Consider the following 25273-nt stretch of genomic DNA (forward strand, 5'->3'; position numbering starts at 1 on the left):
CCCCTCGCTTCCCTGGGCACCTGCAGCCCCATGGACACCCTGAGTCTCATCAGCCTGCATTGTTCTCATCTGGTGTCCGGCGCGGCGGCCCCCGCCAGCCGCCCCGAGACGAGGGCAGGGCCCCAAACGATGTCCCCCTGCCTCCTCCCCATAGACTGCAATGGCAACCCCTCCAGAGAGGCCGGGGCGGCCGGGCAGGAGGGGCGGAGCTGGGAGCCAGGGGCCGGCAGCCCCAGCCAGCCTGAGCCAGGCTGCAGGAGGAGAAATCCCCGCAAGCAGCCCGCACCCAGCCGGAGCGCTGAGGCCCGAGACCCCTCTTTCCAGGGGGTGACCCTCTGCATGCGCCTGTGTCTTTGCCAAGGCAGCTCCGATGAGTACCAGCTCCTCATCCGCCCACAGTACAGCAGGTACAGGGCTCCTGCCACGGCGCGGGCACTGATCACTGGCTCTCTGCTAAGGGAGACATGGCTTTTCTGTCTGTCTAAAGGACCCACATAGGCACCCAGAGCTAGCTTGCTAGCTACCCCTGTACACACCCAGGATTTATCCATCCATCCACTTGCCAAACAGGCCCATGATCTATCGATCGATCGATCTATCTCCATCATCCCCCTCTATCTATCTATCTATCTATCTATCTATCTATCTATCTATCTATCTATCTATCTATCTATCTATCTATCTATCTATCTATCCATCCCCATCCACCCCCATCCCCATTCACCCCATCTACCTAATCTATCTATCCCCATCCACCACCTCTATCCCCATCCACCCTATCTATCTATCTATCTATCTATCTATCTATCTATCTATCTATCTATCTATCTATCTATCTATCTATCTATCCCTCCCCATACACACCCACTATTTAGCCATCCCTCCCCATGCACACACCCTCTCTCTAGGGAGCTCTCTCCTATCACGTGTTGTGGCGAGCCAGTCACTGTGGTATCTAGGTACTGAAAGCAATAGGAAGGGTGTCACACCAAAGAGGGCAGGTTCCTTGATTTATGGTTGTTTATTGTGTATGTGTCTGTGTCTTCTCCAGGTGCTCGAGGAACTCCAGCCCCAACTCCTGCCACCTCTCCTCCAAGCTTCCCCCCCCCAGCCTTTGGATACTGGGGACCTGTCCAGCTCTGTGTAGGGATCCCCTTTCTGCGGCGGGAGGGGGTCAGAGATACTGAGCTGGGATTTGTCCTGACACTCTGACAGTGTGTAATCATAACACAAATGATGTCATTTCCCCATCCCAGCAGAGGAAAGGCTCCATTGTCTCTCCTCTAGTGCTTTCCGCTTACATAGTGATCTGATTTTTGGGGTTGGGAAATCGTCTGTTCTCTGGCACTTTAAACTGCAGCCAGTAGAAACTGACTTAGGACCAGAGGCATTGCCAGACCTGCTCAGCCCCAACACCCATCTAGTCCAGGATCCAGTCTCTGCCAGTGGCCACCACCAGCTGTCTCAAGGGCAGGTGTAAGAGCCCTGCAGTAGTAGCTGTGGGATAATCTGCTCCCCACTTTAAGTCTCTATCAGAGAGAGGTGGTTTAAGCCCTGGAGCATGAGCTTTACTGTCTCTTCCAGTAATATCTCGTACGACAGTCTGGTCTTCTCCCACTTCCTAAAGTGTCTGTCAAAATACAACCACCAAACTCCTTTTAAAGTTTTTTGAAGCAGAAGAAAAGAGACTTCACTCTGGTTCTGTTTTCAGCCTCCTTTAGCCTGTAGAGATACAGGGAAATGTTGAAAATCCACATTCGGACAGGTATTGAGGGAGAGGTGTTTTTTAGCCACCCAAGTGTTTTAGGAGCACAAGTTCCATTGACTTTTGAAAGGGACTTTTGTGCCTAAATCCTTTCAGGTATTTTTGAACAGCTCCCCCTCAGTCCTTAGATAGCTGGGGCCTGATTTGCCATTGCCACATTCAAGGAAAACAGAAACTGGCAAATTCAAACAGAGAATAGGAAATACTTTTTCAAATGCAATATGTAACTAGGCCATGGAACACATTGCCATGGGAGGTCACAGAGGCCAAGAATTTAGCAAGATTCCAAGAGGGATTGGACACTATATTGATAATAAGGATCTCCGGAGTACTAACCGCTAGTGCTAATAACCATTTTGGAAGAGACATTAAACTTCCTGCCTTAGGTCCTATATCAATCCCTAATTACTAGGGGTTAGGATGAGACCACATAGGGGGCAGATTACCCCACATCTGCCATAATCTATGACTCTATTGTGCTGTCCCCTTACTAGGCAGCCTGTAGGTCAGATCCATCATGGCAGTTCCTCTGTCCTGCACCTTGTACTGTCATTGACACCAGTGGAAAGAGGCTGTAAAACACAACAGGCTGATCTGGGGGCATTCTGTGCCACTTTGCTGGGTATCCGTGATTGCCCAACAAGCAGATGGAAAATCTGACCCTCGGTAGCTAATTTTTGTTGGTTTGGGAGGAAGATTTTTTTTTAATGATGTTCCACTGGTTTTTGCTCTTTGGTTTGTTTGTTTGAAAGTAATGTCACAACCTGGTAAAATTGGTCTCATCTAATCTGTCCGCAGTGCAATGTATGGGAAAAGAAGCCGTAACCCAAATCCAAGGCAAATCTCTTTAACAAGAGAATTCTGCAGAGCCAGCAGTTCTGAGGAGGATCAAGGCTCCCTCTCTGTCCAGAGTATGTTGCTTTTCAGAAACAGAAACCTTTACTATCAAATGGTAACACTCTAAAATGATTGGGGCAGCTATAAATACTGATACTGGGTCTGATTCTCCTATTGCAGGGAGAAATTCAGTCCTGTGCAGAGCCCAGCTTAAGATGTATACTCCACTTAAATCCCTGTCTAGCCAGATCCTAGCTGGTGGAAGTCAGACATAACTCCAAGGAGCAGCCATAGACTCACAGAACCACAGGGTTAGAAGGGACCACAAGGGTCACCTAATCTAACTCCCTGCCAAGATGCAGGATTTGGTCTCAAGTTGCAGTGGGGGAGGTTTAGGTTGGATATTAGGAAAAACTTTTTCACTAGGAGGGTGGTGAAACACTGGAATGCGTTACCTAGGGAGGTGGTAGAATCTCCTTCCTTAGAAGTTTTTAAGGGCAGGCTTGACAAAGCCCTGGCTGGGATGATTTAGCTGTGGATTGATCCTGCTTTGAGCAGGGAGTTGGACTAGATGACCTCCTGAGGTCCCTTCCAACCCTGATATTCTATGATTCTATGATTTGTTGTGTCTAAACCATCCGAGATGGCTATCCAGCCTCCTTTTGAAAACCTTCAGTGAAGGCACTTCCACAACCTTCTGAGGTGTCTGCTGCTGATTTACGCCAACGGAGGATCTGGGCTTTTATAACTGAAGTGCCTCCTCTCATATGTACTTACTACCAGGTGTAGAACTTACTGCTGTGAGCAGTCCCCTTAATTTTCAACAGGCAATACTCTATGGTTGTAAGCACAATAGTACTTGTATGACTGGACACTGGTTTTGTAGCTGTGTTATTTAATTATAGGGTTAGTTCTGGAGATACAGTTGATAGGAAAAGCTATGACAAAATGAAGTCGCAACGGTACTGTACCTATTGTGACTTTATTTTCCTTTTCTTCTGCCACACCACAAACTAAAATCATGTTTATCCACCAGAAAATAAATAGATCTCTAAGCCCTTTCACTTGTTTTCCAGTTCCTGGGGATTGTGGTTTTAATACACCCAGAGCTGTTGCTTTGTCTTGCTGTGACATAAGGCACATCAGAAATTAGGCACAAATTCTTAACAGGGAGGGTGACTCACCATTGGAAAAACACTACCAAGGGAAGTGGTGGGTTCTTCATCTCATGAGGTCTTTATATCCAGACTGGGGAGGTGTTTTAGCAAAACACAAGTTATTGGGCTCAATATAGGGGTAAATAAACGGGTGAAATGTAATGGCCTGTGGCAGGTAGGAGGTCAGGCTAGATGATCTAATCATAGAAGGGTAGGGCCGGAAGGGGTGTCAATAGGTCATAGTGAAGTCCCTGCACTCAATGCATGATGCCTTCTGGCCTTAAACTCCATGAAACTACGCCATAAAGCCACAACGCAGCCCACGTCTGAAGCTTTGTCTGTTCCTTAGGTAGTAAGTGTTGCGCGTCCTGCCAGACGAGGAAAACTCCCCTGTGGAGGATTGCTGAGGACGGCACCCCACTCTGCAATGCTTGTGGCATCAGGTACCTGTGACATCGTGCTGCTGATGTTGCTTTCTGAAACTGTGCACAAAAGGGCCAGGCCAAGGTCTGTGCAAAATTAACTATGTGGGTAAGTGTTTGCAGGACTGAGGTTAGATTCCTGTATTCAGGCACCTAAACGAGCAGCTTGTTTCCACGTTCTGAGCACCCAGCAGTTCCCACTGATGCAGCAGTTTAGGTTAAAACTGGGTAGGTGCCTGGCGTAAGATGGCAGTGACGCCAGGCTCTTATTTAGGTGCCTAAATCAATATTGCCGGCTCCCATGATCTTATTGGGAATCTTGCCATAACTGGTATTTTGCTGGAAGCTCCATCTCCCAGAGTCATGTGATTACCCAAAACACTAAGCTTTAATTTTTGAAAAACGGTTCAGAAAAAAAGCTTTAAACTTTGAAAAATGACAGAGCTGAAAACATGACCCTAGTCTACCATATAAAGGCTCTGAAGCCTGACAGCAATTACAAAAAAAATCAACATTTTATTTTTTGTTTGTTTGATTTTTAAGCTAACCCCTTGATTTTTTTGAGGGTCTGCTGACTCGTAGGTTTTGGACACTTGGGGCTGGCAAGGCCCCTAAATATGGATTTAAGACCTGAACCCAGGCCCAGATTCTCAAAAGTTGCCTAACTCCTCTTGATTTCAAGGCACCTAAAGACCTTTGAGAATCTGGGCCCCATTTCCAAAAAACTTGGCCCAAGGCATTTTCCTAAATAAATTCCACCCTAAGTATTCCCCTTCTAAGCAGAGGGAACATTTCAAAAGACTAAGGGGAAATAAAATGATTATTCCACTTTTGGCTAAAAATGTAATTATCTGAACCAAGTGATTCCCCCCCCCCCGTTCCCCCCAGGTACAAAAAGTACAGGATACGATGTTTCCGCTGCTGGAATATCCCGAAGAAAAGTGGAAAACCTTACTCCCGTTGCTCTAACTGTGGAGACAGACTGCGCGTGGCCGTGGCCCAGCAGAGAACCGTGAAAAGGTCATTCCCATTTTATTTATTTATGTTTAAAAAAGGAACAGCTTTGGCTGAATTGCAACATCCTTATTTTAAAATTAACCCCTGCTCCCCTTCCAGAGCCTTTGATCAGACAAGTTGGGGTGTGGAAGCCACAGATCTGATCCAGTGAAATTGTTTACCCTAGTGAAGGGGAATGGAAGGTGTGAATGGTTTAAATGTGTCCATGGAGGCAGCTCTTGGTTACAGTGAAGTTAGTTTGTGCTTTGAAGGTGAAATTTACCCTTTTGCAGGGAGTCAGAACAAAATCTAGGGACTTTTGTTCCATTTAAGCAGGGAGCCTTGTACTGGCTCTTCCCACATGTTAAGTTTCACTTATTGGAGATATTTTTCCCCTGGAAAATAGATATTATTTTGCTACAAGAAGTTATTTTGCAGTAGAAACATTCTCATCCTCTCTGTACTTTGGGAGTGTGTGCACGCGTGTGTGTGTCCCTCCTTCCCTGGCCCTGCTGGAAGAGATGAGTCCTGCCCTCTATGTGTGTTGTGAGGCAGGAAGGAATTGCCTCCAAGTAGAAACAACGCACACCTGACACAGCTGGACACGTCTGCAGCCAGAGGTTGCCTTATGCACCAGGTATTTAAACATGTTACCAGCCTCCTTCCTTTGTCACATGTCTTTCGCTGGCTTTTCTCTCTGTTGTGTTGCATTTGTTTTCTGCTGCAGCGTTTGCCTGCATTCGTTTAGCAAAGTGACAGAGTTGGAAAGAGCCGGGGCAGGCTGGGGGCTCAGATTAGCAAGAGGGAAGTGGCTGATTGTAGTTAAGTGCAACAAGCTCTCCCAGTAGCACTGGTTCTAGAGTGGTTTGTCATCCCTCCCTCTCCCAGCTCCCTACTCTGGCCTGGTCTCAAGTATTTTGGAGGTTGAACACTCTGAAATGTGTCCATCCTGCACCTCTGTCTCTCTCTGCACTCTCAGTGCATCTTTAACAAGAGTCAGCTGGGTGCTGGATGGTCCAGTGGCCAGCGAGTCAGGAGCTCTGGGTTCCAGGCCTGGCTCTGTACTGACCTCCGCTGAGTTGCCTCTCAAGGCCTCTGTTTCCTGCTCTTTGGGGCTGGGAGTGTCTCTTGCACTACGTTTGTACAGCACCCGGCCCAACAGGGCCCCAGTCTCACTTGGGGTCTTCTCATGCCGCTATAATGCACACACTTCCCCATGACGATGGATGCCTGCCTCAGATCCAGCCCTTTTCATCCCTAGAGCTCGAACGGGGAACAGTCATAGTAACTGTAGGGTTAAAGACAGGTTTCAGAGGAACAGCCGTGTTAGTCTGTATTCGCAAAAAGAAAAGGAGTACTTGTGGCACCTTAGAGACTAACCAATTTATTTGAGCATGAGCTTTCGTGAGCTACAGCTCACTTCATCAGATGTTTACCGTGGAAACTGCAGCAGACTTTATATACACACAGAAATCATGAAACAATACCTCCTCCCACCCCACTGTCCTGCTGGTAATAGCTTATCTAAAGTGATCAACAGGTGGGCCATTTCCAGCACAAATCCAGGTTTTCTCACCCTCCACCCCCCCACACAAATTCACTCTCCTGCTGGTGCTAGCCCATCCAAAGTGACAACTCTTTACATAATCAAGTCGGGCTATTTCCTGCATAGATCAAGGTTTTCTCACATCCCCCCCACCCCCATACACACACAAACTCACTCTCCTGCTGGTAATAGCTCATCTAAACTGACCATTCTCCAGGTTTAAATCCAAGTTAAACCAGAACATCTGGGGGGGGGGGGGTAGGAAAAAACAAGAGGAAACAGGCTACCTTGCATAATGACTTAGCCACTCCCAGTCTCTATTTAAGCCTAAATTAATAGTATCCAATTTGCAAATGAATTCCAATTCAGCAGTTTCTCGCTGGAGTCTGGATTTGAAGTTTTTTTGTTTTAAGATAGCGACCTTCATGTCTGTGATTGCGTGACCAGAGAGATTGAAGTGTTCTCCGACTGGTTTATGAATGTTATAATTCTTGACATCTGATTTGTGTCCATTTATTCTTTTACGTAGAGACTGTCCAGTTTGACCAATGTACATGGCAGAGGGGCATTGCTGGCACATGATGGCATAGATCACATTGGTGGATGTGCAGGTGAACGAGCCTCTGATAGTGTGGCTGATGTTATTAGGCCCTGTGATGGTGTCCCCTGAATAGATATGTGGGCACAATTGGCAACGGGCTTTGTTGCAAGGATAAGTTCCTGGGTTAGTGGTTCTGTTGTGTGGTATGTGGTTGTTGGTGAGTATTTGCTTCAGGTTGCGGGGCTGTCTGTAGGCAAGGACTGGCCTGTCTCCCAAGACTTGTGAGAGTGTTGGGTCATCCTTTAGGATAGGTTGTAGATCCTTAATAATGCGTTGGAGGGGTTTTAGTTGGGGGCTGAAGGTGACGGCTAGTGGCGTTCTGTTATTTTCTTTGTTAGGCCTGTCCTGTAGTAGGTAACTTCTGGGAACTCTTCTGGCTCTATCAATCTGTTTCTTTACTTCTGCAGGTGGGTATTGTAGTTGTAAGAAAGCTTGACAGAGATCTTGTAGGTGTTTGTCTCTGTCTGAGGGGTTGGAGCAAATGCGGTTGTATCGCAGAGCTTGGCTGTAGACGATGGATCGTGTGGTGTGGTCAGGGTGAAAGCTGGAGGCATGTAGGCAGGAATAGCGGTCAGTAGGTTTCCGGTATAGGGTGGTGTTTATGTGGCCATTGTTTATTAGCACTGTAGTGTCCAGGAAGTGGATCTCTTGTGTGGACTGGACCAGGCTGAGGTTGATGGTGGGATGGAAATTGTTGAAATCATGGTGGAATTCCTCAAGGGCTTCTTTTCCATGGGTCCAGATGATGAAGATGTCATCAATATAGCGCAAGTAGAGTAGGGGCTTTAGGGGACGAGAGCTGAGGAAGCGTTGTTCTAAATCAGCCATAAAAATGTTGGCATACTGTGGGGCCATGCGGGTACCCATAGCAGTGCCGCTGATCTGAAGGTATACATTGTCCCCAAATGTGAAATAGTTATGGGTAAGGACAAAGTCACAAAGTTCAGCCACCAGGTTAGCCGTGACATTATCGGGGATAGTGTTCTTGACGGCTTGTAGTCCATCTTTGTGTGGAATGTTGGTGTAGAGGGCTTCTACATCCATAGTAGCCAGGATGGTGTTATCAGGAAGATCACCGATGGATTGAAGTTTCCTCAGGAAGTCAGTGGTGTCTCGAAGGTAGCTGGGAGTGCTGGTAGCGTAGGGCCTGAGGAGGGAGTCTACATAGCCAGACAATCCTGCTGTCAGGGTGCCAATGCCTGAGATGATGGGGCGCCCAGGATTTCCAGGTTTATGGATCTTGGGTAGTAGATAGAATATCCCAGGTCGGGGTTCCAGGGGTGTGTCTGTGCGGATTTGATCTTGTGCTTTTTCAGGAAGTTTCTTGAGCAAATGCTGTAGTTGCTTTTGGTAACTCTCAGTGGGATCATAGGGTAATGGCTTGTAGAAACTCGTGTTGGAGAGCTGCCGAGCAGCCTCTTGTTCATATTCCGACCTATTCATGATGACAACAGCACCTCCTTTGTCAGCCTTTTTGATTATGATGTCAGAGTTGTTTCTGAGGCTGTGGATGGCATTGCGTTCCGCATGGCTGAGGTTATGGGGCAAGTGATGCTGCTTTTCCACAATTTCAGCCCGTGCACGTCGGCGGAAGCACTCTATGTAGAAGTCCAGTCTGCTGTTTCGACCTTCAGGAGGAGTCCATCTAGAATCCCTCTTTCTGTAGTGTTGGCAGGGAGACCTCTGTGGATTAGTATGTTGTTGGACAGGCCTAACAAAGAAAATAACAGAACGCCACTAGCCGTCACCTTCAGCCCCCAACTAAAACCCCTCCAACGCATTATTAAGGATCTACAACCTATCCTAAAGGATGACCCAACACTCTCACAAGTCTTGGGAGACAGGCCAGTCCTTGCCTACAGACAGCCCCGCAACCTGAAGCAAATACTCACCAACAACCACATACCACACAACAGAACCACTAACCCAGGAACTTATCCTTGCAACAAAGCCCGTTGCCAATTGTGCCCACATATCTATTCAGGGGACACCATCACAGGGCCTAATAACATCAGCCACACTATCAGAGGCTCGTTCACCTGCACATCCACCAATGTGATATATGCCATCATGTGCCAGCAATGCCCCTCTGCCATGTACATTGGTCAAACTGGACAGTCTCTACGTAAAAGAATAAATGGACACAAATCAGATGTCAAGAATTATAACATTCATAAACCAGTCGGAGAACACTTCAATCTCTCTGGTCACGCAATCACAGACATGAAGGTCGCTATCTTAAAACAAAAAAACTTCAAATCCAGACTCCAGCGAGAAACTGCTGAATTGGAATTCATTTGCAAATTGGATACTATTAATTTAGGCTTAAATAGAGACTGGGAGTGGCTAAGTCATTATGCAAGGTAGCCTGTTTCCTCTTGTTTTTTCCTACCCCCCCCCCCAGATGTTCTGGTTTAACTTGGATTTAAACCTGGAGAGTGGTCAGTTTAGATGAGCTATTACCAGCAGGAGAGTGAGTTTGTGTGTGTATGGGGGTGGGGGGGATGTGAGAAAACCTTGATCTATGCAGGAAATAGCCCGACTTGATTATGTAAAGAGTTGTCACTTTGGATGGGCTAGCACCAGCAGGAGAGTGAATTTGTGTGGGGGGGTGGAGGGTGAGAAAACCTGGATTTGTGCTGGAAATGGCCCACCTGATGATCACTTTAGATAAGCTATTACCAGCAGGACAGTGGGGTGGGAGGAGGTATTGTTTCATATTCTCTGTGTATATATAAAGTCTGCTGCAGTTTCCACGGCATGCATCCGATGAAGTGAGCTGTAGCTCACGAAAGCTCATGCTCAAATAAATTGGTTAGTCTCTAAGGTGCCACAAGTACTCCTTTTCTTTTTGTAGGGTTAAAGGACATAATTGAATTAGGCTCCTTTTGTTTCAATTTCTAGAAAATGCGACGACTTCCTTAAATCTCAAGCAAGGACTCTTTGCTATTAGCCGGACAGCGGGCTGCGTAACAGAGGGCGCTGGTATCTGCTGGAGTGAGCAGTAGGCCAACGCTGCCCTGCAGTCTGAACGGAGGTTTGCAAGAAGCGTTGGCTCAGTCCAGTTGCCTTTAAGACCAGTTGTTGCTTTTTTCCCTTCCTCTCATGCTGTTGTTTTCTGTAAAAGGAATGTTCGATCCTGCCTTTGGTTTGTGTGAGCAACTTGGGAAGTGGACGAGAAAATGAACCCATATTTTTGCAGAGGTGAAGTTGTTAGAGATTGAATAAGGGGTGGGAAAATAAGAGTTTGAATCTTAAGCTTGCTCCTGGCTAGCCGTGTTTGTGAGTGTGGGTGGCTGCTTGTTCGGACCCCAGGGTACCCTGGCCAGCAGTGATACGGCCTGGGTCTAACCTGCCTTGACAGTAGAATAGATCACTGCAGCGTGGCTCTTTCTGTCAGGCCTTTTTATGGGGCAAATGTAGAATCCAGAAAAAATTGAGATCACTCTGGATGTTAAAGAAAAAACAAAAGACGTTAAGGAGAATAAAATATTAGCTCCCTTCAGATAGTAATGTGCACCTGTGCCAGCAACCATGTAGATTCTGGCAATGCTTAAAAAAACCCGCTCAAAATGAAATGAAGCCTTGTTAAGGGTTTAAGAATGTTTTAGATCAATATTCATTCACAGACCCCAATGAAGAGCTTTCCTGTTAACGTGCTGATGTCTTTCCAAGGAGAGACACTAAGACTTGCAAACTTAGTGAATTCAGGGTTCAGACTTCAAAGCTTTTATATTTGCTAATTTAAAAAACTAAACAACAAGAAGTTAGTTGGGGATAATTAATATGAACCTCATTTGTTTTGTTGCACTAAACTTAGTAAGGGTTGCACTTTTTGAATAGCTATTATCTCCTTCATTAGCTTGTTATGTATTTCAGAAATGTATGTCAATTCTCAATTAGTTTGTTACGTAAAATAGTTCCTATGGGGCATTCTTGTACAAAATGATTATCTAGATATATTTATATGTGTAAATAATATATTTATTTTTGCAGTGTGACATTGTTCACACACACACACACACACACACTTTATGTGCCAAGTTGTAAATATGGATGAAAATTGCCATGTTTTCTCCTTTCTGGTACAAATGTTCAAGCACTTCAATGTGGTGACAATGCGGGGAAGAGATCTGGTGTAAGGTGATCAAGTGTTGTTGGGTTTTTGGCTTTCGTTCAGAAGTCTAATGGTTGCACTTTAGAATAAAACTGGTTTCTTGTAGCTGTGTATGGAAAGACTCTACTCCCTGCGTCCCTTTTGAATTTTGATGTGACATGTTGGTTTCTCACGGGAGATATAAAGCCAGGCCTCCCCTATTCACAGCTGGTTCAATCCAATCAAGGTGCTGTCTCAGTGGTTTACAAGCGGCAAAAAGAGTCTTGAAATCAATGGGTGTTAGATGCCTAAACACCTTAAAGGAGCTAGGCCTAAGTGACTTAGAGGCTTAGCTGCTTCTGAGAACATTACCCATGAGCAATCCCATCCCTATTCAACACAGCACTTAAGCATGTGCTTAAAGTCAAGGTCTTTGCCATGTCAGGGCCTTAATAGGAAGCCAAGAGGCAGTGAATTCCGATGTTCCTTGGCTGGATGCATTAGCTATTACTAGAGAAACCCATCTCAGGGGCATTATCTTCCTGTCTCTGGACAGTGACTATGGGCTTGATTTATTCTGCCAATGAACTTCTCAAAACAATGAAAACCCTGAGAACGGACTGGTCCCTGCTTTGGCATGGAAAAGACCCGCTATGAAAAGAGAGTGGAAAGCTTAGAAGTGTTGACCTCAGAAAGGCGATGAAGTGAGGTTGGTACATAAAATAAAGAGTGGGGCAGAGAAAGGAGAGCGGGAGTTTCTGCTCTCCCATGTCTTATCACGCAAGGGCCAGGGGGATGTTCAGTTAAAAGAAGCCCACTTCAAAACAGATGAAAGCAAATGCTTTTTCAAACTGTGTGATTAGTCTGTGGAACTCACTGCCACTGGAAGTCACAGAAGGCAAAAAAATTAGCAAGATTCAAAGGGGAATTGGAAATTTATATGGATAGCAAGAGTACCCAAAGTTCTCCTAATTAGCTACACAGATTTTGAGAGGGATTTTGAACCTTGTGCTTCAGGGTTTAAGCCAATCGAACTAGTAGACACCAGGAGCAGCTTATCTCACATCTGCTACTGTGGGAGGGGGTGGGGGGGCGGTTCTTATAGCTTCCTATACAGCATCTGGACTGGGCACTCTAGGAAATGAGACAGTGGTCAAGAGGGACCTTGGATCTGATCCAGCCTTGGGATTCCTGTTTACGCTGTTTCTTGCTTAAGCTGCTTGGTGGTGCTGCTCCTGCTCGCTATTAAGGCTCTGGTTCAGCGAAGCGTTTGGGCGTGTGGCTGACTTTACTGATGGGTTTAACTCCACTGAGGTCAAAATTAAAACCGAATGAATGCCCAAGTGCTGGGCTGAATTGACTGAAAAGCTTCTGACGTGCAGAGCACGAGACCAATGCGGGATTCAGAGTCCGGGGTTTCAGGATTTATTATGGGATGAGTTGTGATGTTGTATAATAAACACAGTGTAACCCCCGGGCAAATGCGTGTCACGGGTCAGGCCCCCTTGCTCCCAAGCCGTAGGGGATAGGGGAGCCCTGATTCCTTAGGTCAAGCTCTAGTAGCTGATGCTTTTGGTCCTGCAGGTCCCTGGGTCAGTGCCCGGTGGGTTGGCCTGTCCGTTACCATATTGTAGGGCAGTTGTCATGGTATGGGAGCACACCTTGTTAGCAGCCAACTAGTAAATAATAATAATCCTGGTCGGCTAGTCTGTGCTTGAGGACCAAAGTTTGCAGAGCTCAGGACCAGATTGACAAGGGCCCAGCACCCACCATTATCGGTGAAGCTCTGGAATAAACTGCCCAGGGAGGCTGTGGAATCTCCGCCATTGGGGATTTTTAAGAGCAGGTTCTCTTTAAAAGAGAATCAGCCTGCAAAAGGATGAACGCAAACGGCCCGATTAGCCGTGGAACCAAACTCCCAGTGCAGCCGTTGGGTTCGATTCCCTGTTGTGCCATGACCTGGGCCAAGTCAGAGGGACAAGGCAGGGGAGGGAATATCTTGCATTGGCCCGACTTTGGTGCTGACACAGAGTGCTTTGCCTTGGCCAGCCTCTCTGTGCCTGTTTCCCATCTCTACAGTAGGGTTTACATTTCTTGGGGCATTGTGAGGTTAAACACAGTGAAGGCTGCAGGGCTCGGAGACGGTGGGGCGGGAGACAGGGTCCTGGAGTCAGGGCATTCCAGCTTTCTAGCCCAGGCTGTGGGGAATCGATTTGGTGCATTGCTGGCTTGGGTGCAGGCCCTGCCGGGCCAGGAGCCGGCACTTGTTAAAATGCAACCGTTTTTTATTTGGCTCTCCCCAGAGCAAAACACAGGAATGTTTCCCGGGCCAACAGTCAGAAGGATCACATGGTCCCGGAAGCAGGAGGCTGCGAGCTCCGAGGCGAGTGGGAGCGACTGGAGGCGGGGGGCCGGACGAGGGGGTGTAGCGGACAGGCTCGAGCAGCCCCTGAGATGGATCCAGCCGGGGGGGGGGGCAGGTGGGATTCTCTGGCCCGCTGTCCAGTGCGGGAGGGGCAGGAGCCTGTGTCCACCACCAGGATGGGGCGGGGGGTCAGCAGTGCCCAGGGCACCTGCTACTGCCAGTGGGGGGAGAGCAGGGCTCTGGGCACCACCCGTAGAGGAACCGACTTAGGAGCAACTGGAAAGCTCCTTCCCAGCCCTGGGCTGCTGGCCCCCTGGCCAGTCTCAGTAGCTCCCCCTCCTATTTGCAGGGAGCTTCCACTCCCCGTGCCGCCCCCCGCCGCGCCCTGCCCCGTACTTAACAGTCAGCACACGAGGAGGCCGACAGATGCCACTCGTGCCGGTGATGCAGCAAAACGCAATTAGCACGTCTCCTCCCCAGAGCACTTTGCACAGGGGGGCAACGGCATTAGCCTCATTTTACAGGTGGGGAAACCGAGGCCCAGCAAGGGCACCCTGCAGGCCAGCGTCAGAGCCCAGGAACCCCGACTCCCAGGCCCCTGCTCCATCCATTAGGCAATGCTGCTGCCCTCGTGTATGCACGTCCCTTTGACTACGTACTGAAAATTTAAGCACGTGCTTTGTGGGTCATTGCCCGGGTCCAGCTCTCCCCGCGGGTGGAGCTGGACTCGTCCCGGGGCCCTAGGGGCCCAGGCCGACGTGCGCGCCCACGAGACGTGCGCTCCTACGGGCTGCTCCGTGCAGTTTCCGTAGCAACAGAACTGTCTCAGCGGGGTGGCGCGTGTGATTTTTGGCCAACATTAGATCTCTCAATGAGCGTGGCCCTGTTCTACCAGTCGGGCTTGGTCCCCGTCCTCGGCAGAGCTGTCCTGGTGTAAACGCCTTTACGCTGGTGTAAGCCACTCCCCAGGCCGGGCGGCGCGGGCTGCTTTAAGGAGACAGGTACTGTTAAAGTGCGACAGCGGCTGGGGGTAGCCAAGCCCTCAGGCACTGAGGCCTGGTTGACGCTGACCTCGACCTCGCTGCACGGCCGAGGGCTGGGAAAAACGTTGTGTTTTGAGACCAGCTAAACCCCCCCCCCCCCACACACATACACACCCCCACACACGCACCCTGTAACTGCAGCTGGGGCGATGGAAGAATCGTTCCCTCGCCCCAGCTCCAGCCCCTCAGCGAGGTGGATGAACCACGGTGCTGGAAACCCCTCTCCGGGGGGGTAGGAAATGCCCACGCTACGGCACAATAGCGGCGGCCCCAGAGCCGTGGCCCACGAGCGGAGACTTGCCCAGAACTACGGCGGTTGGGGTGTGAAGAAAGCCATGGAGCTCTGCCCCCTGACGCTTGGTGTAGACAGAACTCCGGGGGTGGCCGAAGGCTTCCGCCGGCCTCACTACCCGTGCGTGGGGACGGGGTGTTCCTGTGCCGGGGGCCAAACCCCTTTCGTTGGTATAGGCTGCATCTCCACCAGCCCAGCTGCCCTCGGGGCGAGAGCCGGCCTCAGGCGCTCAGGCAAGTCTGATGCTCCAAAATTTCACCCGTTACCCAGCTGCCGATTCTGGAGAGGCAGGACGACTTGCTGGCCGTGCCCTCAGCAATAAAACCCTGACGTCAGCATGGCGGCTGGGGCCAGGGGGAAGAGGCCCATGTTCCGTCTGCTCGATAACTGGCACGGAAACTCGCCCCAGGGAGAGCACTGGGCCTCCACGGCTTCTTAACGCTGCCCCAAAACCCACGCTCGCATGTGCAGAGGCGCCTAGCGAAGACAAGGGCAAGTCCACATCCAACCTCTCAAACAGAAACTACCGTCGCTCTCGCCCCCCTGCTCTGACGCCCACGGAGCTCCTGGTTTCCTGTCGTTTATGTGCCATTTTAGTTCATAAAATTAAACACGCTGCAACCTTAGCTAACAGAATGAATATCTGAGCACGTGGCTATTGATATTTACCTTGTAGCAAAGTCTGTACAGCCCTCGGGTATGACAGCCACCGTGGAGTGCCACCGGGGGAGTTCACTGGGGCTTTTGATCCATAGTGGAGGAGCGCCGAACGACTCATTTCTGCCACGCTGTGAGCACTCGGGCACAGCAGGGGGGGCATTATGGAACTATTATCAACCCGTTTTTTGCCCTTTTTTTTTAAACCCAGCTTTACAGCCTTGCCCTTTCTTATCCCTCGGGGAAACACGTTTTAAAACCATTCCCAAGCTGAGGCCAGCACCGCAGGGAGCGTGCGGGGGGCTGTCGTCCTGCGCGGGAAGGAAACCTCTCACTCCATATTGCACATGCAGGGGCGGGGGACACGAAGTCCTCGCTGAACATTAATTACAGTGCAGGGAGCCTGCCGGCTTGCCGTGACGCAGGCCCGCTCCTGAAGCTGGTGCTGTGGGGGCGCTAGACAAAACCATACAAAAGCAGCTAAAAACTCGACTTGAAAACAGCCCTTTTACCCAGCGGAGCTGTGCGAAGTGCCGGCTTCTCCACCAGTGCAATGAGCCCCTTGAAAAGTTCGCAGCTGGGCCAGCTGCGCTCAGAGAAGGGCCCATTTTCATGGCCAAAACTCGCCCCCGCCGAACCCCTTCGTTATTTACATTCCAGTTGTCGCTTGCGGTTGGACAGGGATCTTTAGGCCTGCGTAAACCCTCTGCAAAGTGCCAGCTGGGGGAGGGGAAGCTCAGATGACCCACAGCCTGATTCTCGGGGATGCGCAGGCCACCGCACAAAGGGGCCTTACGGGGGGGGGGAGGGGGTGGAAGCAGCCCTTTAGCAATCCCCTGTGGGGCAGGGGGGCCCCGGCAGGTGCAGAGATAGCAGAAGGGCTCGACCCCGTGCCTGCCCCGGTGGCAGGGACAGACGGAGCGTATGGCCGTAGCAGCGTGGGCCCCACAGCGATTCTCAGCGTGCCAGGTAGGCATGGGAAGCAGGGTGTCACTTACACCAAGGGGCGGGGCGGGGGCGGAAAACAGGGAGTGCAAAGGTGGCTTCAAGCTCCCTGCATTCTCCTTCCCCTCTGGCAGGCGCAACGTGGGTTTGAACCAGAGTCAGATCTGCTGCTGCGTCTCCGGCCACCTGCTGCTGGAAATGTCCCCGGAAGTGGCTCCCTGGCGAACGCGGTGGGTTAGCTCCAGGTCAGGTCAGCACCACGCTCCTTAGCCCAGGACTGCAGCTCCAACACCAGGCTTGGCTGGGAGCTGGCCCCGCTGAATGCTCTACCAGAAACATCCTCAGCAGGGAAGCTGGGGTTCCTCGAACCCAGGGCGGGCAGGGAGAGAATTTGCCAGTAGCAGAATAGCCCATCGCTGGCCCCTCCTGGGAATCCCACAGCCTGGGTGAGCTGAGCCAGGAGAGGCTGGATGGACCCGCCCCAGTCTGAGCTGCTCTGGCCAGTCCAAAAAATAAACCCAGCCATTCCGCTCATGTAACAGGATGAAAAACGAGCCCCGGGGTCTCGAAAAACCGGTAAAACCTGCCTCGAAAGTGAAAGACAATCACAAGCGTTTGAAGGGCCGAGAGGCTGGTTATGTTTACGGGCCAGACCGTCCGCTGGCGTAAAGCGGCATGGCGCCAGGATTTAACGCGGCAGGTCCATGTCTGTGCAGCACGTAGTGCGGGGTGTCCTGGCACAGGAGCGATGGTATCACAACACCCCTGATAAATAACGTGCAGCGCCTTGCACAATAGGGCCTTGGGCTGTGACTGGGGATCCCACCGTAACCCATGCGTGATGCTGACTGGTGCCAGCGGCGGGTCTGGCCCGCGCTCGTCGGCTTGCAGTACCTAGCCGATTGGCCAGACCACCACACGGCTTTGCTGAGTGCGCAGCAACATTAAGTCCCACAGCCCCCGAGGCCGGCAGCGTGGCATCCTGCAGCCCGCTACCCTACAAGCTGCTTTTCCCACCTGCTTCGCGTGTCTCCTGCCAGGCGTGTGCCGAGGGGGAGCGGCTTTTCTCTGCAGCTCAGCCGTGGGGCTGTCACCGATGTGCTAAATTTGTCAGTTGCTAGAGAACAAAGTCTGTGCTGGTAATTAACACTTCCTGGAGAGAAGCACAACGAGACCGACATCCACAGCGGCTGTTCTGGTACGATCCTGCGCAAAGCCTGCAGATGCAGACTTTTTTTCTGGCCATTGCAGGTTTCCTTTGGCATCCTGCCCTTGGAAGTGGGAGATGTGGGTGGCCGGGCGGGGGGGGGGGGGTTGCTGTTTTAATTCTGCCCCACAACCATCATACAAAACGTGCTGGGGCGTTACTTTGCCTCTAAAGGACAGCTCGACGGGCCAGGACGTTGGCGTGAGTGACAGCACCACCCGGCAAACTCAACTCACGCTGGAGTCAGAGTTTGGGTCAATGGAGCGATGCTGATTTCCACCAGTTGGGGCTCTAGCCCCCTTGGCTCCAGTGAAGCTATGGCTGATTTCCACCACCCGAGGGCCCATAAAGAGCAAGCCAGCCAAGTGCTAGAATTCACTAACCTCTGCGAGCTGGGGGCAGATGTCGGGGGGGAGGGGGTCTCCTGGCTGTCTCTGAGAGAGGTGTGACGAAGTGGGACTGTTCTTAATGTTTCCTCTGAATAGTGTGGGGGTGCCTCAGTTTCCCCTAGGCAGTTCTTAAGTATCTAGGGGGTGGGGTAAGGGTGTATGATCGTTGCAGAGCCCTAGAGGGCAGGTGTGTGCAGGGGTCTGGACACAGAGAATGGCCGACACCCTGTTTCCTGGCCCCTGATGGCCTGGGCCCTTCCCCCCTGCAAGGTGAGAGCTGAAGGGTTGGAGAACAAAGGAATCGGGTGACCTCCTGGCCCGGGAAAGGGACAAAGCCCAGAGGAAGAGGGGCTGGAGGGAGTTTCAGTTTGGGGCTGGCTGGGGACATGGAGTGAAGGGCAGACGGGGTGGTCTGGCTCACTGCCCCCCAAAATGGACCCAGCTGAGGGGTCCTGTTCTCTGCACCTACAAGCTCTGTGTTAGACCATGTTCCTGTCTAATAAACCTCTGTTTTACTGGCTGGCTGAGAGTCCCGTCTGACTGCGGAGTTGCGGGGCAGGACCCTCTGGCTTCCCCAGGACCCCGCCTGGGCGGACTCGCTGTGGGAAGCGCACAGAGGGGCAGAGGATGCTGAATGCTCCGAGGTCAGACACAGGAAGGGGGAAGCCGGGTGAGCTGTGTCCCCTGCAGACAGGCTGCTCCCCGAGAGGAGACTTCCCCAGAGTCCTGCCTGGCTTCAGTTCCAGAGCATCGCCCGGGGACTCCGTGACAACAGGAAGGGAAGTTTAACAGGCTGTGGCTGTAGTAACCCGGGAGCAGGAGCAGCCTGCGTGATCTGCACCCAAACGCTGACTGACAGGGGTAATGGGGCGCTCAGACCATAAACTTAGTGGCCTGCAATGAAACGAGTTTGCTGGGTCTCAGCGCAGTTCCTGGCAAGACACATGAACCATGCTGGTCCCCAGCTGTTCTGTCTGTTCCAAAAAGAACTAGAAAAGTTCCTGGAGGACAGGTCCATCAATGGCTATCAGCCAGGATGGGCAGGGACGGAGTTTCTAGCCTCTGTTTGCCAGAAGCTGGGAATGGGCGACAGGGGATGGATCACTGGGTGATTCCCTGTTCTCGTCATTCCCTCGGGTGCCCCTGGCACTGGCCACTGTCAGCAGATAAGACACTGGGCTGGATGGACCCTTGCTCTGACCAGTCTGGCCGGTCGTATGTTCTTATACCTGAGGACAGACTGGCCCATTCCTGCTAGCCAGGGGACAGAGACCCAGCACATTTGTTTCCCCGCAGGCCCGATTGTGTTTGGTGGCTCCTGCCTCCCCCCAGGTGGGAAACTGGGACCTAGACGTTCAGATCCCAGCGGGCCACGTACCCATTCTCCCCTGCACACGCCGTCCAGCCAGGCGCTGGATTAGGCAACACCCCTGACCCCGCGTGCTTCAGTACAATCATTGCTGGGCCTGGGCCAGCTCATGACCCATTTCCCAAAGCCGGAGAACGGATATTTAAGGCAAGACACCAGCTTTCTGGAGCGGAGACAAACCGGAAGCTCCAGGGTGGGGCTGGGGAAGGGAAAAGGCAGGAGCAGATCCGAGCCAGGAAGCCCAGGGACAGGAGCTGCCCGCGGAGGTGGCTGTATGGAGGCAGGCCGGGGCTGGCCAGAGAACACAGTTTGGCAGGAGCTTCTGAAGTGGCCCGAGGACGGATGCAACAACAAACAAACAAACCAGCCGGTCCGGCCAGCGCCCCGGCCGCAGGGACGCACCGTCGGGTTCCCCTCCAGCAGCCCCTGCACTCGCGGCTCCAGCCGCCGGCCGGCTCAGGTCTGCATGAGCTGTATCCCGTAGACGGCACTGTCGCGGCCGAGGCAGGTGGCTTTGGAGGAGCTCTCGGCGTCCTGCACGTTGTACTCCCCCTTCTTGCAGGCGGTGGATTTGAGGTAATAGACGAGCCCGGCCGTCCCACCCAGCAGCAGGACGGCCACCCCCACGGTCAGGGCGGCAACAATGAGTCTGTTATCTGGCGGGGGGGAGGGACACGCAGCTTAGGCTCCAGGAGGAAAGACAGTCCCTGCCCCAGAGAGCTTCCAGGCTAGACAGAGGCATCAAGCAGGGAAGGGACATGCCCAAGGTCACACGGCAGGGCAGAGGTGGGGAAGGGAAACCGAGGCACAGAGTGGGGCTGCAGCTTGCCCAGGGTTGCTCAGCAGGCCAGTAGTGGAGCTGGGAATAGACGGCAGGTTGCCTGGGTCCCCGCACAGACCCCCAGCCTCCCCCCGCCAGGCAGCTTCTGTTACAAAGCCAGCAGAGAGAGACTCGCCCCAGGTCCTGCCTCCTCGCCCACCGCGCGGCAGGGAACGTGGCCCCCCAGGGCTGCCGCAGAACACTGAGGAACCCCAGAGGGGGTCTGTCCCCCCCCCACACACTTTGCCCTTCCCTGGCGTCCTCGCCCTCTGGTCTCTACCTGTCACCTGGATTTGGAGCTGGCCCAGGTGCTGCCCGTGGGCGTTGGAGACCCTGCAGACGTACACGCCGCGGTTGTGCCTGTCGGCACCGGCCACGCTCACGGTGCTGTTATCGGCCGAGCAGTGGACATTGGGGGCGGGGGGCACGGTCCAGCGGTAGGCGGGCGCCGGGGAGCCCTCGGCGCGGCAGCTAATGTTGAAGTTTGCGCCGCGTGGGACGGTGGCAGAAGGGCTGACGGCCAGGAGCAAGACGACGGGCCTGTCTGGAGAGAGAAAGGTCACACACTGAGCAGCCATGTGGCCCCGGGTCCCTCTGCGGCCCCTGCTCGCCCACACACCGCCCCGTGCCGTGGGGGAGCACCCCCCCCATTCTACAGCGGGGCACCGAGAGATGCCCTAGGCCGTGCAAGGATGGCACTGAGGTCTCCCGAGTCCCAGGTTAGTGCACTAACCACTGCGCCATCCTACCTCTCTCTTGGCTCCCTTTGCTCAGTCAGCCCCGGACCTCCCCCACCGCCATTTCTCCATCTGTAAGCAGGAGCTTTCTCCTCTGAGCTCTGGTAAAGCCTCCCTGTGTTCAGCAGCAGGGCAGACCCCTGGGGTCAAACCCTGGCTCTGCCACAGACGCCCCACGTGAGCTTGGACCCGTCACCCAATTTGCCTCAATTTTCCCCAGCCATAAAATGGGGCTAACACTGGCTGAGCAGCTGGCCAGGAGCGCCCGGTGCGATGCTGTGACGGTCGGGGCTGACGGCCCCTCGGCTGTGCAAACAGGCGCAGGGAGGCGATTTTACCCGGCGAGACCGAGCCGGGAACGCTGTGGCCGGTTCTGACTTGGTGAGGGAAGTGGGAAGAGCGGCTCCAGCACAGGTGAGAGCCCCACGGGTTCGAGGGGGAGGAAACGCCTGACCGGCAGCAAGGAGCGTACCGTGCTTTGCTGCTCAGACAGAACCCTGCGTGGGGAGCCGGTCCCAGCTGCCAGGCGCCGTCCCGGGCGGAAATCCCGGGGACGGGCCCCGTCACCTCGCTGAGGGAGGCAGAACAGGCCCCACTGGCTGGCTGGTGAAATGGCCTCTGGCCGCGTGCAGCGCCCAGCCGGGGCCCAGGGAACGTCTACGGGGCTAGGGACGGGCTCGTGCTGCGGCCCCAGAAACGGCCGTGTAGACACTGCGGCTCCAGCTGGAGCTCCGAGAGCTGCAGTGGGGAGCAGCCTTCAGACACTGGCTCCGGGGCCCTGCGGCCATTTGTACAGCGCTGGCGCGGCGACTGATAACCCAGCACCCCCCCCAGCTCCTCCGCCCCAGACCCCAGCTCGCGTCTCCCCGGCCCGCTGGGTTCTCCCTCTGGCTGTGATTGGTTTTAGCTCTCTCTTTGAGAAGCATTTCGGGCGGAGCTGGTGTGACGGACGCCAGGCGAGCGGGAGGGGAATCGGCCGCAATCGCGCCGTCTTGGGAGCGTCCCGGTGGCGCTCGCCCTCCTGCCTTGCCCCGGGCAGCGAGGAGCTCAGCACTTTGCAGCTGGGCCCGACACCCAGGGGACCCCCCGGCTAGTGTTCGCGAGCCAGGCCCGGCGCAGGGGAATCGGGAGGGGGCCAGTAAATGGAGCCAGCAGCGGCAAGTACACGAGACTCTGAACTTTCTTTCGCGGTCAGTAATTTCCCGTGCGGTTAGTAACACGGGGCCGGGTGCAGAGGCTGGGCTCGTCTAGGAATGTCCAGGGTCAGCTTCCCCCTGCTGTGCTTGGACCAGCCCAAAATCAGAGCAGCTGCACTTTGCACGCACTGGGCCGGAGTCCCAGCTGCTCCATTCCCGCGCTTCTGGCAGGGACTGGCTGAGACTGAGCTCGCTGGGGCAGGGGCTGTTACTCCATTCCGTGTCTGTGCAGCCCCTATTGCCATGGGGCCCTGGGCACTGCCGTAATTCACCTAACAAATAATGTACAGCTCCCTGCACACAGGGGTCCTGCTCCATGGCTGGGGCCCGTAGGCTCTGCCGTAATGGTGTGGCAATAGCAACAGGAGCCATTTGTGCTGCCTGTCTTCTGGGGTCATGCAGGGCTCTCGCCCAGCCCACAGGGTGAATCAGAGCAGCCTTGGGGCTGCTCTAACTCACACTCTGCACCCTGTGGCCCCTGGGGAGCAGCAGATACTGCACAGCCGTGTGCTCCAGCCACGCGCCAGATTCACAGATTCCAAGGCCAGACAGGATCACCTAGTCTGACTTCCTGCGGAGCACAGGCCAGAGACCTGCCCCAATGCCATATGCCGGGGGCTGGGAGCAGGGTCTTTATGCCAGCTGGGCACCTGTCTGGGAGGGGGATTCTCAGGGAGCTGTTCCCACCCCCTATGCTGACCGCGCAGCCTGAGGGTCACACGTAGGGCGAGCCAGGCCCGGGCAGTCTTGTGCCACGCTGGCGCACGATCGGGACTCACATTCCACCCGCACGGTGACCGCCCTCCTCGCCGACCCGTGGCGGTTGATGGCCGTGCACCAGTAGGTGCCAGAGTCATTCCGGCTCACGTTCCGCTCGCCGCTAAACTCGTCAGCTGCTCCCTCCTTGGCGCATGGGACGCGGGGGACGGGGATCCCGTCCGCCTCACAGGCCAGGGTGTGCAGGGTCCCCTCCAGCCACGCCCGGGTACTGGGGCAGCTGGACTCGTCCATGGTGGGCTTGTCTGGAAGGCAGAGAACAAGGGCCCACTATTCAGTACCTCAAAGAAGCCCCGCGGCTCCCCCAGCCCGCGGCTCCGTTTTCTGTTAGGTGAACCCCGGCCGAGTGCTCCTGCTGGGCCACCTTTTCGACCGCCAGGTTCCTAGTCCAGGCAGGGGCAGGGTAACCGGGGAGCGGCCACGCGGCAGCCGAAAGAGACACTGTCTCTGGGGCAGCGCCTCGCCCTCAGAGCCGAGCTCCCCGACACAACGGCTGTTGTAACAGAGGGGCCCCGGGCCGCTCTGCTCTCAGGGCCGCAGACGAGCTGTGAGGGAGCGGGGGGGTTTCTCGTTGTTTTCAATGGTTTGCAGGCAGAGGGGGTGGGACTCAGTTTCCCTGGGGGTTACTGGTTTTACGAGGTGGTGGGAGAGGGGGTTTGTGGGGACACAGGGCCAGCGACTGGCCTGGCGAATGGAGACCCCATTGACAGGTGACCGGGAGGCCCAGCTCAGGAGTCCCAGCCGGGTCTGGCCAGTGGGGAGACAATGGGCTGCGGAGAGGGGACCCTGGTGACCTGACCAGCCAGTCCCAGCCAGAGGGGCCAGAGGACAGAAGAGGGGAGAGGGGGCCCAGGCGACCCTGTTCACCTGGAGAGAAGACAATGGACAGAGGGGGGGCTTGGGGCCGATGACATCAGATACCCAGCTGGGAAGCAGGGGGGCTTGGGGCTGGAGAGAGGGGGCAGGCAGAGCCCCCCTGGATGCAGGGGAGACTGGGATGTGCTGTGTTGAGGGGTGCCAGGCCTGAGGCCCGGAGAGTTTCCTGTGCTGGGTTCAATGCTCAGTAAACCCTCCTGTGTAACCCTGACTGAGCATCGCTCTGGTCTAGAGAACGGGGGGGTGGGGGCATTATTCCCTCTGGGAGCGGAGGCCCCGGGGCTCCAGAGCCAGGGGACTCCCTGAGGGGTCCCACGGCAGAGACAGGCGGGCTGAGGCTCCGAGAGGTGCGGCTCCAGGGGGCGGAGAGGCCTATGGCTTAACCCCGAGAGAGGTGGCCCCCCGAGAAGGGCAGTCACACCGAAGGGGGTTCCTCCCAGTCCTGGGAGTCCGTGACACAAGCACCTGCTGGATGAGGCAAGCGGACAATTGTACGTGGCTGCCGGGAGGGCCGGGGCAGAGCTGGAATTCACTGCGCGCACGGGCTGCGCTGTTGTGTATGTGCTGGGGAAGTGCAAAGAGAAACCCCTCGCAAACCGCCCCGGAGCCCGTGGGCAGGGCCCCGGTACAGTAACCCACAGACCGGCCAGGGAGGGTGCCAATGGAGACCGGCCCAGCCCTGGGTGGAGGTTGGGGGGCAGGGGTGGGCCTGGCCCAGGGATGGGGGTTGATGCAGGCACCAGCCTGGCCCGCGAGGGCAGTGCTACCTGCCAGGCTGTAAACTCACATTCGAGGGTGATGGTGACCGTCTTCGTAGCCGAGCCGTGAGGATTTGTGGCGTTGCACTGGTAGGTGCCCATGGGGTCCGTGAGGCCCAGCCCCTGGCCCAGGCGGTACGAGACCCCGTCTTTGGTGCACACGACCTCTGGGGCTGGGATGCCATCGGCGTCACAGGAGAACGCCTGCGGCATCCCCTTGACCCAGGTCCAGGCACTTGGGCAGCTGAGCTCGTCCATTGATGGCTTATCTGGAAGGCAGATGGGCCGGAGGTTAGGTTCGGGGTCTGGAGTCACGGAGAGAAACCTCTGACCCCCAAGCTGGACTGGGATTGATGAATTAATTAGGAGCGTGGTGCACAGCAGAAAGGCACGGATGTTACCCGGTGTGCGAGAACCGACCC

General features: G+C 54.0%; 2 protein-coding genes across 8 annotated transcripts in view; one reads left to right on the forward strand and one right to left on the reverse strand.

The window, feature by feature from the left end:
* ZGLP1 (zinc finger GATA like protein 1) lies at positions 1 to 11559 on the forward strand. 3 transcript variants are annotated; one of them, XM_073319144.1, is made up of 6 exons: positions 1 to 407; positions 2564 to 2676; positions 4109 to 4202; positions 5070 to 5201; positions 5584 to 5814; positions 10229 to 11559. In XM_073319144.1, exons 1-5 carry the CDS (start codon positions 31 to 33, stop codon positions 5768 to 5770), a joined length of 903 nt encoding a protein of 300 aa, XP_073175245.1. In that variant the 5' UTR covers positions 1 to 30; the 3' UTR covers positions 5771 to 5814; positions 10229 to 11559. The 3 variants fall into 3 exon arrangements, 2 of the variants coding, with proteins under 2 accessions (XP_073175245.1, XP_073175246.1); XM_073319145.1 differs by lacking the exon at positions 5584 to 5814; XR_012155764.1 differs by lacking the exon at positions 1 to 407 and having other exon boundaries at positions 2191 to 2676; positions 4109 to 4290.
* The window catches only part of ICAM5 (intercellular adhesion molecule 5), a 26808-nt gene continuing 10271 nt past the window's right edge, over positions 8737 to 25273 (reverse strand). The window contains exons 8-11 of one of the 5 annotated variants that reach the window (XM_073319142.1): positions 24881 to 25120; positions 23220 to 23462; positions 20795 to 21051; positions 8737 to 9035 (exon numbers count right to left, since the gene is read on the reverse strand). In XM_073319142.1, coding sequence (XP_073175243.1) covers positions 9015 to 9035; positions 20795 to 21051; positions 23220 to 23462; positions 24881 to 25120 — 761 coding nt within the window. In that variant the 3' untranslated portion in view covers positions 8737 to 9014. Of the gene's footprint in view, positions 9036 to 16270; positions 21052 to 23219; positions 23463 to 24880; positions 25121 to 25273 lie in introns of those variants that run through there. The other 4 variants (XM_073319140.1, XM_073319141.1, XM_073319139.1 and 1 more) reach the window with 4 other exon arrangements.

The sequence above is a fragment of the Lepidochelys kempii genome, chromosome 20 (genome assembly GCF_965140265.1).
Source record: "Lepidochelys kempii isolate rLepKem1 chromosome 20, rLepKem1.hap2, whole genome shotgun sequence".
NCBI lineage: Eukaryota > Metazoa > Chordata > Testudines > Cheloniidae > Lepidochelys > Lepidochelys kempii.

Coding starts and splice junctions, on each gene's coding strand:
- ZGLP1 (XM_073319144.1), top strand. CDS start 31: ATGGACACCCTGAGTCTCATCAGCCTGCATTGTTCTCATCTGGTGTCC. Junction 2,677..4,108: donor AGGCTCCCTCTCTGTCCAGA/GTATGTTGCTTT, acceptor TCTGTTCCTTAG/GTAGTAAGTGTTGCGCGTCC. Junction 5,202..5,583: donor CAGCAGAGAACCGTGAAAAG/GTCATTCCCATT, acceptor CCTGGAAAATAG/ATATTATTTTGCTACAAGAA.